This window comes from Macrobrachium nipponense, chromosome 20 (genome assembly GCF_015104395.2).
Source record: "Macrobrachium nipponense isolate FS-2020 chromosome 20, ASM1510439v2, whole genome shotgun sequence".
Lineage (NCBI taxonomy): Eukaryota > Metazoa > Arthropoda > Malacostraca > Decapoda > Palaemonidae > Macrobrachium > Macrobrachium nipponense.
The window spans coordinates 16,254,691-16,271,366 of record NC_061089.1 but is presented as its reverse complement, the minus strand read 5'-3'; the positions used below and the strand labels follow the sequence as shown (position 1 = coordinate 16,271,366).

The 16,676-nt window shown below is 37.4% G+C and overlaps 1 protein-coding gene across 1 annotated transcript in view; it reads left to right on the top strand.

Annotated features, from left to right (window-relative positions):
• LOC135222471 (uncharacterized) overlaps positions 1-16,676 on the top strand; it is a 69,075-nt gene that overhangs the window by 27,228 nt on the left and 25,171 nt on the right. The window contains exon 2 of the mRNA XM_064260559.1: positions 15,233-15,526. Coding sequence (XP_064116629.1) covers positions 15,233-15,526 — 294 coding nt within the window. The remainder of the gene's footprint in view (positions 1-15,232; positions 15,527-16,676) is intronic.

Genomic DNA, 16,676 nt, shown 5'->3' with positions numbered 1-16,676 from the left:
ACTCTTCTAGGACAGACAAACAGACATTTATCTCGGAAGAAACTTAAATACTCTTCCTAGACAGAGACAGACCTTTATCTTCGAGGAAACTAATACTCTTCTAGACAGACAGACAGAAATTTATCTTCGAAGAAACTAATACTCTTCTAGACAGACAGACAGACATTTATCTTCGAGGAAACTAATACTCTTCTAGACAGACAGACAGACATTTATCTTCGAGGAAACTAATACTCTTCTAGACAGACAGACAGACGCTATATTAATAGCCAACAATATGTATCAGTTAATTCAGACAGCCTTGTGATACAACCGGCATTCTTCATATACTTGTCAACAACAGTTGAGTGGCGGATTTAGTGGGGGTGGGACGCCCCTTCCCCATGGATATGAGTAACAGAACATTGTATTCTTTCAATAAATCGGTATTAGTAGCAAAGCTTTTGTTTAGTTAATGATTATTTCAACAACAACAAAAACAATAACAACTTCTACTATTGTGTGTATATAGGTATTATGTACCGTACGTGTGTATGTTACATATGTATATATATATATATATATATATGTATATTATTATATAATATTAATATATATATATAGATTATTTATATATGATATATAATATATATATATATATATATACTATACATATATATATATATATATATATATATATGATCGTCCTAATTGCGGCCCCCCTCCGCCAATGAAAGATTTCTAGATCCATCACTGCTTGTCAATAGTATCAAAAGACTGGATGAACGATGATAGAGAACCAACCGGTGTCCCAAAGGACATCCACCCTCGTGAAATAGAAGGAGAAGCAACACTTGGGAAAAAAACGAGAGAAAATATATGAGACGCAATACTTTACTCAACGCCAAAAACTCACTAACACAGGGATGCATTTAAAAAGCGAGTGAGTGAAAAAAATATGAGAAAAAAAAAACCTTGGCCATCATTTCTCAACTGGAGAGTAACCTGTATAATTTGAAGTACAAAATATCCACAAAATTAGGACCAAGTGACGTTTATGTAAGACTAATAACCGAGTACTCGGTCACATGAACACCTCGTCTGTCTTCAGTAGTGGCTCTCTTCACACACACGCACATACACAAGTTCACACGCACACACACCTCTAATTCAAGACCTCGTGGCCGTCAGTCACTTGTAAAGGGAAAAAAGGAAGAAAAGAAGTAAGAAGAGGAGGAGGAGAATAGAGATGGAGAATTGTCTGAAGATAAGAGAAAAATGATAAAAAGATGCACAGTTGTTTGCATTCGTCGGGGGAATAATCTGATGTCTTTCTGAGAGATAGCAAATAGACATTCTCTCTCTCTCTCTCTCTCTCTCTCTCTCTCTCTCTCTCTCTATATATATATATATATATATATATATATATATATATATGTGTGTGTGTGTGTGTGTGTGTGTGTGTATGAGAGAGAGAGAGGGAATATGTATCTGTTATCTCTCAGAAAGGCATCAGATTATATATATATATATATATATATATATATATATATATATATATATATTATAGAGAGAGAGAGAGAGAGAGAGAGAGAGAGAGAGAGAGAGAGAGAGGAGCAGCAGCACAAATACACAGAGATAGAGATACGGAGAAGGAACAAGAGCAAAGAATATCAGCGATAGGTGCGTACTGGGGCAGTAGTCCTCTCTTCCACAAGTTCCTTCGCTCTTTTAAGATGCCGCCCGAGACCGAGATCAAAGGACGCCGCCGGCCGCCTTGTCTTGCTGTAGGATCCCATTGTGAGCCATTGGAGGATGGTATTTTTCACCCCTTGACCCCGTGATTTATCTCCGTTATTGTATTGGGAAGAGGATGGCCGGGCTCTAAATACCATAATTATGTTTACCCAGGAGGATCGGCCATTACACCAACCTATACGATCCAAGTGTGTGCTTCTGGGAGAATGTTTGGGTATTTTAACAGCTTTCGTTCGCTTGTCCTTTGTCTTTTGCTAGCTATTAATATTATTATTATTATTATTATTATTATTTGGGGGAAAAAACTGTCTATCACGAAAGTTCATACAGTGTTCTAAGGGGTCCACAATAACAAGAATGTTAAAAGTTTGTTTAGAGTAATTTATAAACGCCTTATAAAAGCTTTCGAAACCTTCCCTGGGTTCATCCTCAGAAGGGTTCGAAAGCTTTTATGAAGTGTTTATAAATTATAGACGAACTTTCAACATTCTTACTAATGTGGACCCCTTTGAATATTATTATTATTATTATTATTATTATAATTATTATTATTATTATTATTAGTATCATATTTTTTTGAATAAGTGGTATTTATAGTGTTCGGTATTATTATTATTATTATTATTATTAATCTTCAAGGGATAAATCCTTAGCTGTGTGACGTCTTCATACTAGCTAAATCCTTACATGTTTATATTTGTTATAAAAAAAGTATTGTCCAGGAATTATAATACATTCAGCAAGTTGACTTGGTCACCCCAAATTGACTATATCGCCTCTGGAATGCCCTGTTTATTTAGATTCAGCATGTCAGCAATCCCGTAAATTGTCTTGAAGATTTATGTAGTATAAATTAAGGACCTCGCTTGCCACCCCAAGGCCAAAGTTAGATTTTCGCACAAGGCTACTACTCAGTCACTTTATCATGAGTTACTTGTCTCTCTTTCGTGTGAACGTGAGGACTGTCATGTCTGGGAAATGTTGGAGGATTTTGGATAAGGATGATGGGACATCAGACCAACTTGGACAGCTTACTGCCCTGAAGAATGAAATCCCGTTCGCTTTGGAAATAGTGGTATATCAGTTCCCTGCCGTGACACGTAATCGCCAAATTGGGAGTAGTTTGCTTGTTTGTTTGGTGTTTTTACGTTGCATGAAACCAGTGGTTATTCAGCAACGGGACCAACGGCTTTACGTGACTTCCGAACCACGTCGAGAGTGAACTCCTATCACCAGAAATACACATCTCTGACTCCTCACTGGAATGCCCATGGATCGAACTCGCGGCCATCGAGGTGGCAGGACAAGGCCTACCGATCACACCACTGAGGCACTAAACTGGGAGTCGTACATCGAAAGAACTAGAAAATCGTCCGCCCCTATAATTTCTAACATGACTTGAAAATTACCTTAGAGTCCAGTTAACCATGATGATCTTGCGCTAGTCAGGGAAGGTTACTCCTAGATTATACAGTGTTGCCATTGTGCTGCCAGGCAGTGAAGGTCAGTATAGTGACTGAAGTATGATTTCTCACAAAATAGAGGCAAGATGATTAAGATTTGTTGGGAGTTAACAGCATCGTCGTTGTTTTTCTTTTCTTTTTCTAAACGTAGTACTGCACCCGAAAACAGTTTCGGTTTAGTAAAGCATAAATAAAGCTTATACAGCCTACAGAAGACGTGCTAAAAGCGGAGTGTTTCTTCCCTTCTTATGGCGCCGTTTATCTTGAACTGCACGCATCCCTGTCAACGAACGTAACCTAACTTATCCTATGGGGCCGTGTCCTGCCTAGACTTATTCTAAAGCATGCTTAACCTAGGAGGGGAGATCGTCCCTTGATTAAACGCCATCGTTAAAGCAGGAAGGAAAGGGCACGAAAATCTCGTCGAGATTGACCCCTGGTGCCATCCTATAGAAGAGTCACATCAACCGTGCATTTGATGTCTAGGCCAGTCCCTTACGACTCTCCTGATTGGCTGTTGATAAGCCAATCACAGGGCTGGAAACTCTTAGTCTCTCTCGAGAGTTCACATAGGCAGGACGTATGTTCCACCTCTCCTGAGGGATATTTTTGAAAGAAATATCCCTCAGGAGAGATGGAACTTAGATCCTACCCATGTGAATTCTCTCGAGAGACAGAGTTTCCAGTCCTGTCATTGGCTTATCAACAGCCAATCAGGTGCGTCGTAAGGTACCAGCCTGGACATCAAATGTACTGTTGATGGGAATCTGCTATAGGATGAGAGGCTGAACTGGAACGAGGTCAACTTGAAGAAGCCGGACAGCCAGGGAGAAAGGGATCAAAGTGGATGTTGTGGCTTACCGGAGGATTTGGATAAGGCCACAAAGTGGACCATTTCCATTATTCATATTTGATTATTTCCTGTTTCCGTTCTACATACCACATAGTAGACATTGTAGTTAGTGTACAGTACATGTGGCTGCTCAGACATGCAAAACAATGGCACGTGTACATTCAAATATATATATTTTATTCAATTATTTGACGCAACAGTGGTTAATGAGATTGATGACAAATCATGTGCATTTTCGGGAAAAGGCAGTAGGTACAATGTACTGAGGTCTTTTATCCCTGAAACATATCATGACACCGATATATATGTATACATACACACACACACACACACACACACACACATATATATATATATATATTAATATATATATAGATATATATGTGTGTGTGTGTGTGGGGGTGTGTGTGTGTGTGTGTTTGTGTATACGTATGTGAGCAAGTGTAATAATGAGCAGAAAGGCTGAACTACGTTCACTTGTGGTCTAATAAATAACACGTTCCTTTTTATGCAATATCTTTGTGGTCGAAACCCCATCAGGGTCGATCAACAACCGGTAGGAAATCGTTCCTTACGCCCCATCATCAAATTTAGTATAAACAGGTGTTTTCGAAAAATGATGAACCCAACACATTTTGAAAGGAGGGTGATTATGGTTTCCGTTGAAAGGGATAATATCAGCTTTTTCTAGTGAAATCTGCGAGTTATTGTTTTTGTAGTTTTTTTCTCTCTCTTCGAAGTTTGGATTGGCTGGTAGTTGTCTCATCTTGAAGCTGTGCATTACGCTTTTCATTTCCGGGAGCTCTGACAACCATTACCACCCAAGCTTCGCTCCCATATTTCCCGCGTTTTAAGTTCTAATTTATGCGCACGGTAAGTTGGATCCACTCCAAATTACATGAGCGTAATCTGTAAATAATCCCAAATTGCATGTTCTCGGGAGGAAGCACTTTGTGCCTTCCCGACTATCAGCTGACCCTTTCGTTCGGTTCTTCTGTTTTTACCAACTGATTCTGATCCTCAGGAGCCAATATCATGGCCACCTCGGGTTCTTCGTTAGAAGTGGGTCTGAAGTGTATCCAGTTGGCGGAGCCTCAAGGTCATGGTTTCGATTCTGTCCGATACACCTCTTGCGTTCTTGGATCTCCCTAATGACATAGACTTTTAGCCCTCCTATAGTAGATTCACATCAGCCGTGCATTTGATGTCTAGGCCAGTCCCTTACGACGCTCCTGATTGGCTGTTGATAAGCCAATGACAGGGCTGGAAACTCTCAGTCTCTCTCTCGAGAGTTCACAAAGGCAGGATGTATGTTCCATCTCTCCTAAGGTATACTTCTTTCAGGAGAGGTGGAACATACATCCTGCCAACGTGAACTCTCTCGAGAGACTGAGAGTTTCCAGCCCTGCCATTGGCTTATCAACAGCCAATCATGAGTGTCGTAAGGGACGGGCCTAGACATCAAATGCACTGGTAATGTGAATCTACTAGTTAGTTTTAGATCCCTTATTGACAGCTCCCAGAAGTGCTCGAAAATGCCTGAAACCGTGATTGCTTTCAGAACTTTTAATTCTGCGAAAATTTCGATCTTATGCTGAAGTTATTTGACCAGTTTTGATGCTACTGAATCCACGTTTTTAAATTTGTATTATTTATCTAAATGGATTAATAGATAAACAGATTAATTAATGGATAAGTGAAAACAGATGAATGAAAATATTAATGCAGAGGGAAATTTATCAATGAATATATAAACTCATCATCAGATAAATAAATGCAACGATGCCTGAATATATCAATGTGATAAATGAATAAGCAAAAATTTGACGACAGATGAATGAAATAGATCATATTTTTCACTTAGTTATTTTACAGTTTTCCATGAAAGTATTTCACATTCTTCTATTTTTATTTGTTAATTTCCTACGACTTAATTGTGTGTATTTTGAATATTATATATTTTTCTCATTAAATAAATCTTTGAATTTACGAAAAGTGAGCGAATTAAACTTTTTTTTTTTTTAGAGAAAAAGTAAGTTCAACAAATTTCTTACGAAACCTTTGGCCATCTTGTCTCTGAAAAACCGGGTTTTCCAGGTGTAGCACTTTTGCGAAAGTTTTAGAGATGAAATATTTTACCTGTCTCGTGGGTTGGGGTTTTCAGAAGTAGCTTATTAATTTAAAGTTTGGCGTAGCTTCGAAACGGGACGTGATTCTTGATTTTAAGATAGTTTTTTGTTTTTGCTTATGTAAAAATAGATTTTAAGATATTTTTTTATTTTTACTTATGCAAAAATAATAAAAAATTATCTTAGTCCAAGTTCATATTCCCTACAACTTTATGATGATGATTTGCAGTGGTAAATATTTCGTAGAGAGAAAGAGAAGATTACAAGTACTATCCTGTAGTATAGTGATGAAACTGACTGAGTGGCTGACCAGGGTTGTTAAGGTGTGTCTGGATAAGGGAAAGATTCTGAAGGATTGGGTGAGATAGAAGAGAGGAGTGTAACAATATGTTTTGATTAAGAAAGTACTCGAATAACAGAATTATTCATGAAGGTAAAACAGTATGGGTAAGACGAGGGAGATGGGTGTACCAAGTGTGCGTGTGTGTGTGTATGTGTTCTTGTGAATTGAAACACTACTGATCTGTGACGCTAGAGTTAAAGGGAATAAGCTGTACATGGTACACTAGTAAAAAAAAAAAAAAAAAAAAAAAAAACTTGTCAGAAAAGGTGAGAAGCAATACTGACGGTGTTCAAAGTATTTCTGATGATCTCGGCGTAAACGTACGAAGCGAGTAATTCTTCGGAAAGTTTCTGCACAAGTGGTTCATCCGCTATTCAGTAGTCAGGTTGGAAGAGTGAATATAGCAGTGAGTTTATCTCGTCTTTCTTCAGAAGCCACCCTTGTTAGGAGTGTAGTATTTAACACACGCTACGTCTGACTTGGCTTACAGAGAGAGAGGGAGAGAGAGAGAGTATTTGCCCTTTCAACATTGCATTCTTAACAGTTATATATGCCTCATTCTAGCGAAGCCATAAGCTGAATGGTTATTTGGGTTGATTTTATATCTCCATGTTTCAGTCTCGGGGGAAAATAATCCCTAAAGAGCTTTATGAAACATTAAGGATTTACATTCAGTTTGCCTTCTTGGTGCGAATAAGAGAGAGAGTTCATTTTCAGCATGTTGCTATTTCGCCTTTAAAATTCATAGTCTAGAAGATGACAACCATACATTTACATATATACAAAGGATGACCAAAGCCCTTGTTATCGTTAAACAAATTCAAAACCCAGTAATTACATCTATTTAAAAGGCAAAGCGCTTTCGTAATAGATATACACTTGCTTGATTCTTCCGAGCAGAAGTTGTTCCCTAAACCATAGTTTACGTAGTTCCAGTCACGTAGGAAAGTGAAGTTTTTGCGAGAGCATTCAGGAAAAATGTGGATTCAGCAGAGAATGTAACAGATTTCATAAAAATTCGACGCCGACTGACACTTCAGCCCCGTAGCAAATTCTCGAGATGTATACTAGTATTGTACCAGCCCCGTTTTTTTTTTCTTTCTTTTTTTTGCCATGTCCCTAGATTAGGTTAGTTTCAAGATGGGCTCTATAGAATTTGGGTGTATTTTTAAGAAGATTCTATGGTTAGTTTTTTTTTTCATTTTCAAGAAGATTCTATGGTTATTTTTAAGATATGGCGTCCCGATTTTTCGAGGAAGGTTCGGTACTCGGCTACAGGTCGGGAATACGCAGCCCAGTTAGCTGAGGATAAAGTTACCAATCTGAAACAAGGAGGGTATTAGAGAAATTCGGAGCATAAATACGAAATTACCGCATGAAAGACGTTTCTCTTGTTCGATGGCAAGACTTGCCAACAGGGTACTCGACTTGACCCAAGTGCGAATGAATAAATAAAGGAACGCTTAAACCGATGCCAAAATAATCTTATATAAAAAAAACTGCATTCTAGAATGATGTCAACAACAACAAAAAATGATCGTAACAATTAAAAAAAACAAAACCAAGCAAGTATTAACGCTATATAAGAACATTCACCTTGAGATTCATTAAGCCACCTCTCTGTGAAATCAACTAGTTGAATTGTGCATCGTGTTAAAATGATTAGATAAAAGTAATTTTAAATGTGCGACGAAATGACGATAAAAAGCAATCACTTAATACGAGTGATCCCTACGCCAGGCCTCTGGCCTGGATTCCTTGTTCATTCATTAGTCCACCTTGTGATAAACATTATAGTAGATCTCTCTCTCTCTCTCTCTCTCTCTCTTCTCTCTCTCTCTCTCTCTCCTCTCTGGATGAAAACTTTTCGTGCAGGGAGCATGATGAGTAACGAAAAGGAATAAACGGATAGAATATAGATCATGGAGGTCTCGCTCCTCCTCTCACAACACATACGGACTTTTTTGAAAGCATATCTGGCGGAGTCGCCCAGACACCTGTGCCTGGTATATTAAAGCCAAGCAAACAGCAGATGCTCGACCTTAAAAAAAAAAACTGACATACGCACAAAAAAAAAAAAAAAAAAAAAAAAACACACACTCACACACACACATCCAAATATAGCTATTACAGACATTTTCAGTTGCACACTTGACCTAGACGCAGAGAGAAAGACAGACAGACAGACAGACAGAGAGATCATATCAACAGAAGCAGACACAAAGGGCTATTAGAAATAGCCAATAAAAGAAGAAGAAGAATGAGTGGATGGCTGCCCGTAATTCGATAGTGTTCAGCACCAACGCCTTCTGCCGACGACAGTTGTCTTCCTTGGATGTTATCGTTCTTCTCTTGTTTTCAGAGATAACTCGTCGTCGTCTGTCTCTCTGCCTCTCCCTTTTCCTTCCCCTTTTAGTTTTCTACTCCTGCGTTTTTCGGATATCGTGAAGTAGATCTTCGAGAGGGAAAGTACGACTGGTTTGTAATTTTGTGCTAATTTTAGGCCATGCCCTGAAATTAGAAGCCCACGCTCACTTCTGTATACAATTGCATGTTTGTGTGATACAGAGAGAGAGAGATAGATAGAGAGAGAGAGAAAGAGAGGCCTGGCAAAGAAGTGTATCGTAATTACAGAGAATTTTGCAGTCTCATCGAAGCTCTGGGGGATACCATTACTAAAACACTTTTACATTACGTTGAATTTATGGTTATTTGTTTATTTATTTTGGTCTCACTGAACATACGAGTCAGCGTCGTCTTTACTTTCCCATTTCTGTTGCACGTTGTTTTAATTGATATTGACTCTTCTTGTTGTTGTTTATGTTGATACTCGAAGCTAAAAGAAAAAATGTCTGCTAAGCATTTCATTTCGGTAATGGGTTGTAACAGAAAATCCTTACAAGCAAGAGAAATATTCTGGTACAGAAAGCAATGTTTTGTAATTTAATATATATATATATATATATATATATATATATATATATATATATATGTGTGTGTGTGTGTGTGTGTGTGTGTGTGTCTGTGTGTGTGTGTATAATCAACACCCACGTAGGTGTCCAGAGGGTTTAATCTCTCAGTTGGTAACAAAATTTTTTGTGAGGAGGCTCCTTGTTCCGTACCCTTCACCTTGGTTGCTATCCACCACAATCACGTACCTGCTAGCTACCTAATCCACTGATTAATTCAACAGAAGCCAAGTAGGTTTTCCCAAAGTCACTCTTATGCAATTCAAGCGCTCCACGTGATGTCACGCCACTGGTGCCGAATGGCGGCCCAGGTTTTAATAATAAATTAAATTTGGTTTCAAGGCAACGTAGCAATTCCTGCCCATGTCACAGTGCGCTGATGAACTTTTTATTCCTGTGACGACATCAAATTTAAAATAATAATATTAATAATAGTACTAATTCTCTGCCTAAGACAAACGGAGAAACGAAATCGGTATGGGTTTGGGTTTGCTAAAGTCATTACTTATTCTTAACTAGAACATAAATCATTACTTTTATTAATTATTTTTACTGTATTTCCTACCTCATTCAGGAAAGAGAGGAGTGGTGATCTTGTACGGAGTTGAAATATGAAATATCAATAAGGAATTCCACAAACCACAGACAATCCGCATAGAGCGATTGAATGCGTTTCTTAAGAACTGATTAAATAATAGCAGACTGATTGATCGTTTGTTTATTTTTATTTCTTCCATTAAACAACACGGAATGTGTGGTAAAATAAGTAAAATACTGTTTTTTATGTAAACCTACTATTTTACTACACAATCCATGCTGTTTCATGAACAAAATATAGATAAACAATCAATCTATTAGTCTTTTATATGAAGAATCATACGTTCACAATTTTTTCCACGATGGCTGTTCAAATCCTTAACATAATTCCATCACCCCAAAAAATAATATTAACATAGAAAAGCTAATAAAAATTTATACTATCTTTTTCATGTAATTTCATTGACCGCTCTCACGTTCCCTTGATTTCAGAGGCAACTTTGTCTATTTTTAAAAGATCTTAATAAAAAAATATATATTACTTTCTGAAGTGCAATTATTCGCTCCATCTATGGTTATTCATCTGAGCCCGATTACTTTATCCTCCCCGTCGCGTCCCAGATTTTAATTAAAAGGTAACAATTATACCTGCCTGTCCAACAATCTCAACTCGCTCGCTCTCCTCTCTCTCTCTCTCTCTCTCTCTCTCTCTCTCTCTCTCTTTCTTTTCCTTTTACTCTTCAAATGTATCCAGATCTTTCTTTGTCCATTTTCCGTAAAAAAAAAAAATGCATGTTCTGTTAGGTTCCTTGCTTTTAGCTTTTATTCTCTCTCTCTCTCTCTCTCTCTCTCTCTCTCTCTCTCTCTCTCTCTCTCTCTCTGCCTCCTTTCCCTTCACGCTTCAAATGCATTCCGATCTTTGTTCACTCTCCGTATAAAATGGACGACTCTCGTCCTCATTAATAAAGATACTTGTTATTATACGTGTTCGGGTGAGACCGCCCGCCGACTTGTGGCTTCTGATAGTGGTTGTCCGGGAAGAGGAGAGAGAGAGACAGAAAAGAAAAATGGTTATCTTGAGGATGTGTTCACACATGCCATTCACACACACACACACACACACACACACACGATCAGGTGTTGTTTACACGTTGGGGAAGAGTTTTTATGTTGTGGTTGCACGTGTGTGCGTGTGTGTGTCAGTGAAGGTCTGCGAGAGAGAGAGAGAGAGAGAGAGATAATAATATATAATAATAATAATAATAATTCTTTATTTCCAATATTTACATTGGGTATTCATAAAATATAAAACTACAATTAGTAAAATCATCTCACAAACAGTTAAAATATTTGTTATTTTAGACATACAAAAGTTGTTTTAAGAATCAACAAATCGGCTAAAACTTAGTAATTAATAAAATTCATCAGTAATAAAAGAATATCATAAAATTAGAAAGCATTTACTTAAAATATAGTGAGTAAAAATGATTCTTTTTGAATATTAAAATACAATGTCGTAGACCACTTAAGTTGTGTTAAAAACAAGTCTTGTACAAATAGTATTAAAATAACACAGAGTAATCAAATAAGCATACTAGATTATAAGGACTAAGGAAATCTTAATTTGTAAATAAAAGCCATCTTATCCATAAGTATTATCTAAAACTAATTCCAACATCTATAAAAGTGCAGTAGTGCCTTCAAAAGCACTTTTAATATGACAATTAAGCATAACGTTCAGTAAAACTTAGGGTCCTTTCACACTCTACGATTGCAGTGCCGGATCTAAATGCGACACAAAATTGCGCAAATCGTACATTTGTCCGACTGCCGCACAAAATGACCCAATTTTTGACAAGTGCTTGCAGTTTGCTCTCCTCAGCCTGTAGTGATGACTAGATGGACAGGAAGAGAAAATGATTGTGTCTTTATTTATTACATTTGAGAAAAAAGAAGAGAAAATCTAGAATTCATTGGGTACACCCTTTGAATACACAAAGGCACTTTTATGGTGCATTTGCCACTCTTTTCGAGAAGCTGAAAAGAGATGATGATAAATTTTTCAATTACACCAGACTGTCGAAAACAACCTTTGACGAAATTTTGTCACGTCTATATGACCAGTTGCTGAAAGAAAATACGACATTCAGAGATGCTATTTCGCCAGCACAACAACTGGCAGTTACCATCAGGTAAGAAGAAATAATATGCACCTTTCCTCGTAAATTTGCTTTTCCATATAAAATCAAAAAGGATAAATGAAAGCAACAAGTGTTAGCTGAAACATCTCTATTTATCAAAAGTATAAGCTGATATATCTATCTCAAAAACAAGTCTTTTACTTTGATATAAATCTCTCTATGTTTCATTAATTAATGTAAATAAAACGTAAGTGTTAACTATAAAAACTTCTTAAAAAATCATATTTATCGAAATCAAAAGCTTTTAGCCCTCTTTTATATAAATAATTTGCCGATAACCTTCTAATAATTTCAGAATCAAAACGTATATGTAACCTAAATGAAACAAAACAGCAAATCATTTGGTAAATCATTTCTCAGTAGTTTATACTTAAGCCATCCATACCTCTAGTTCTTTCTTATATACCTATAACACTATTTATTATTGTTATTATTATTATTACTACATGTGTTTTTTCGTTGCACGGAACCAGCAACGGGAATAACACTATTTATATCCCTCAAATGATTTCATTACCCAATGCACCCGATCACCAGAAGCAGTGGAAGTCTACTCCTGCCGCATGTATGTGCAGGAAACAATCGCATAGTGTGAAGACACGCATTGAACACAATGGCCAACTGCAATCGCGTCTGGGTGCAGCACCGGACTTGTCCAGTGGGGCCTGTCGGTTGTAATGCGATGCCGGACCGGCAAATTTGCCGGACTGACATAGTGTGAAAAGGTACATTAGAAATAATAGTCGACTGCTAGCCGGATGTAGGTGCGACATAGTGTGAAAGGGCCCTTACACTAATCGGAACCATTTAAAATTAGTTTCTTTAAGTGTACATTAAAAGCAGCGAGAGAGGATTTTTGTTTAATTGTGCCAGGTACTTTATTGTATATTGCTGGGCCTCGAAAACTAAACTGGCGGGAGCCTATCTCTGTTTTCGCCTTTTCTACACACAGATTCTCCTGCTGTCGAGTAGAAACCCCATTAACTGCGTACTATGTTGGAAAATCATATAACCATTCAGGAGTTATTTTTTGTATTGTTTTGAATACCAAATTACAGACATCTATGGTATATTTGTCTTTTATCTTTAACCATTCTAATTTTTTGAGGTAAAGGGATATGTGGTCATGTTTTTTTTTTTACATTACCAACAGCCACTCGTGCGGCAAAGTTTTGAAGTTTTTGAACCCTTTTCATTTGTGTAGAGCCAGTTACTCCCCAAATTCTCAAACAGAAGTTGATTATACTCATAGCCAGCGACTGAACAACTATTTTACGCGTAGAAGAATCAAGTGAATCTTTTACTCTATTTAAATAAATTAAAGTACCCATCACTTTCTTATAAATTTCATCTATATGCGTTTCAAACGTCATATATCTGTCAAAATAAACCCCTAGATTTTTTACAGCTTTCATGGGTTTAATCATATTTCCATTAAAATCTATTTGCACATTGTCTCCAATTTCTGATATATATTGTCGGGAACCTATTAAAATGAATTGTTTTTTTTCTCTCATTAAGAAGCAAACCATTAGTTAAGAAGTAGTATTTGGCCTTCTTTAGTATGTTTTCTGCCCTATGAATTAGTTCGTCTATTTCATTTACATTTCCTTCAATTAAGATCTGGGTGTCGTCGGCATATTGGATGACGAAACAGCCGGGTAGTGATTTTACCAGATCATTGACATATATTACAAAGAGTATTGGGCCAAGAATAGAGCCCTGGGGTACACCAAACTCTACAATTTTTGGGGAAGACACAGTTTGGCCCATTCTAACTGGCTGGGATCTGTTATGTAGGTAATTCATTAACCAGAGTGGATCTATATTCAGTGATGTACATTTATCAAATAATATATTATGATTCACGCTGTCGAAGGCTTTTGAGAGGTCAAGTAAAAGGAATAGTGAAACTTTTTTATCATCCATGTTATTATAAATCTTATCTGATATTTTTAATAGAGCCGTTTCAGTTGATAAGTTTGGTCTGAAGCCGTGTTGACTTTGTGAGATTAGACCATTTGTCTCTAGAAAAACAGTTAATTGATTAGCAATTATTTTTTCCAGAACTTTTCGATAATTAGAGACGTCTTCCATATCACCTCTCTTAAAAACAGGAATTACGTGGGGATTTTTCCAAGAGAGAGAGAGAGAGAGAGAGAAACAGAGCCCGAGAGAGAGACAGAGAGAGAGTTAGAGAGAGAGAGAGGAGAGACGGATGGGGACTGAATAGAAAATACGGGCAAGAAAGGGTAGTCGAGTATCTGAGAATTATTCTTCCAGTTTAAACTTAGAGAGAGAGAGAGAGATGGATTGGGACTAAATGGAAAATACCTACAAAAAAGGGTGGAAGAGTGTCTTAACTTAACTGAGAGAGAGAGAGAGAGAGAGACCAAGTGAAGGATATAGTTATCTCTAGCCATAGGGGAACTGAAGGGTCAATTTCGTCTGACCATTTTGCGCTAATTTTAAGCCCGATAGCGAAATTCTATATATATCCCTAGCCAATCACCAGTTAGGTAACCCTTAGCAATCAACAATTTTTCGATCTATTTTTATATTTTTTGCCATTTATGATTTTGTTTTCTTGTAAAGTTGCATTGGAAATTTTATTAATATAATTCGACCAGTATTGCCTTTGCAGATCAACACCAACAATAGTGTAATTACCATAGAATGCTTGTTATTTTTTAATATCTTTTTGAATTTTGTCATTTCTTTTAATAATTGCTTCGTACTTTGCCCTTAAATTATCATATATTACCAATTCAGAATAGTAACAAGAACATCACCAACCCATTATTATTTGCATTAACTATTTCAGTTTCTTCAATAACAGACGCATGCAAAAGTTTGATAAAAATTCTTATTTTAAAATAACATCCTGGCTTCCGCCAAGTGTCCCTCCATCATTGCTCAAGTTTTTCTTCGATATTCATTTGTTTATCTCTAGACTAACATGAATCCCATCTCTCTCTTCTCCCCTGATCACTCATGAAGACCCCGGCGACTGCCTGACGGTAGCGGTGAAGGAGAGATGCAGGAACCTCTTCGACAGGCGAGGCAGACGCAAGAATTACGCCCGGCGTTGCGAAATCAACTTCCCGCCCCTGGTCCTGACGGCGGAAGACGCCCACGCCCACGCCTACAGCCGCGCCCACAGCCCCACCGCTCATCGCGCTACCGAGAGTCCCATCCAGAGGCTGAGGTGCAGGGATGACGTCATCGGGTACGCGCCCTGCGCCAGACTGAGGACCCTCAATGACACGGAGCATCTCGTGTGCGACCCTCTGGGTAAGGAAGGGCTTCAGGTCCTGGCCCGAGTGAGTGGGCGCCTTCGTTGCACGGTTACTTTTGCCTGGTCAGTCGGTCGGTCAATCGTTCCGTTTCATAACTTTGTCTGGAGTTGCTTAAAATGAGGGAGTTGGTTGAGAATGAGTGTTTCAATTCGCCAGATCTCGATTGCTTGAAGTGACTTTGCTTGTTACGAATTTGTTCGTTCGTTCAGTGTCTGTTTACTTCACTCTGGTTAGCTGGTCAGTAAGCTCTTCACGAGTCGATTTTTTTGTTACAAATTATTTTGGAAATAGTGTCTCCTTAAAAAATTAATGCTAGGAAAAGTTCTTCTTCTTCTGTTTTTCATTTAATCATTATTTCGCCAGTAATTGATGTAGTTCGTCTCTAGCCAAGGTAACGGATATTGCTTAAAGATATCTTGCTGCAATACAAGTTTTAAATGCATTTCCTCATCTTCGTTGTTGCGGTAAAATTATATATCTAGAAAAGAACCGAAAATAGTTTGTAAAATCTTTCCAAAGGTTTTTTATTAGCTGACTAATAAAATATGCGATTCTCAGAAGACCAGCAAGTGCTAATAAAACTGTAATAAATACAATTTCATAATTACGTTGCTGATAACACCTTTCATTCACTTATATATTCAAAATTTAAATTGCATTTTGATCGCACGTTCGACCCTCAAAGACTGCATATTCTAAAACTATTTATAAAAAAAAATCGACGAGTTCTTAGCATCGTATTCAGAGGTCATTAACCTGAATTGAGTCATCTCTCTAAAATGTGTGTGAAAATGCGCTTTAGCCATTCTAACACCAGATTCGTAAAAGAGAGAGAATAAAAAAAATTCAGAACAGATTGCTATGAACAAATGGACAAATTTCAACTATCGTTTCGTATATGGTATTTGAGAAGCTGAAGATGTGTCATTTCCCGCTTCAAGGTCGGCTGAACGCCGAAATATACAAGAACGCACACAGTGATGTACGGACGTACACTCGGTCTTGGAAGAATAGCGTCTTAGAAGTAAAATGAGATACTGTAACAGTGTGATGAAGTCGTATATGAACACTGGTTAATTAGGCAGTAGTGCATTGTTTCTTCATGTAGAAATACTTTTAGATTTCTTCTACGTTTATATTTTCTT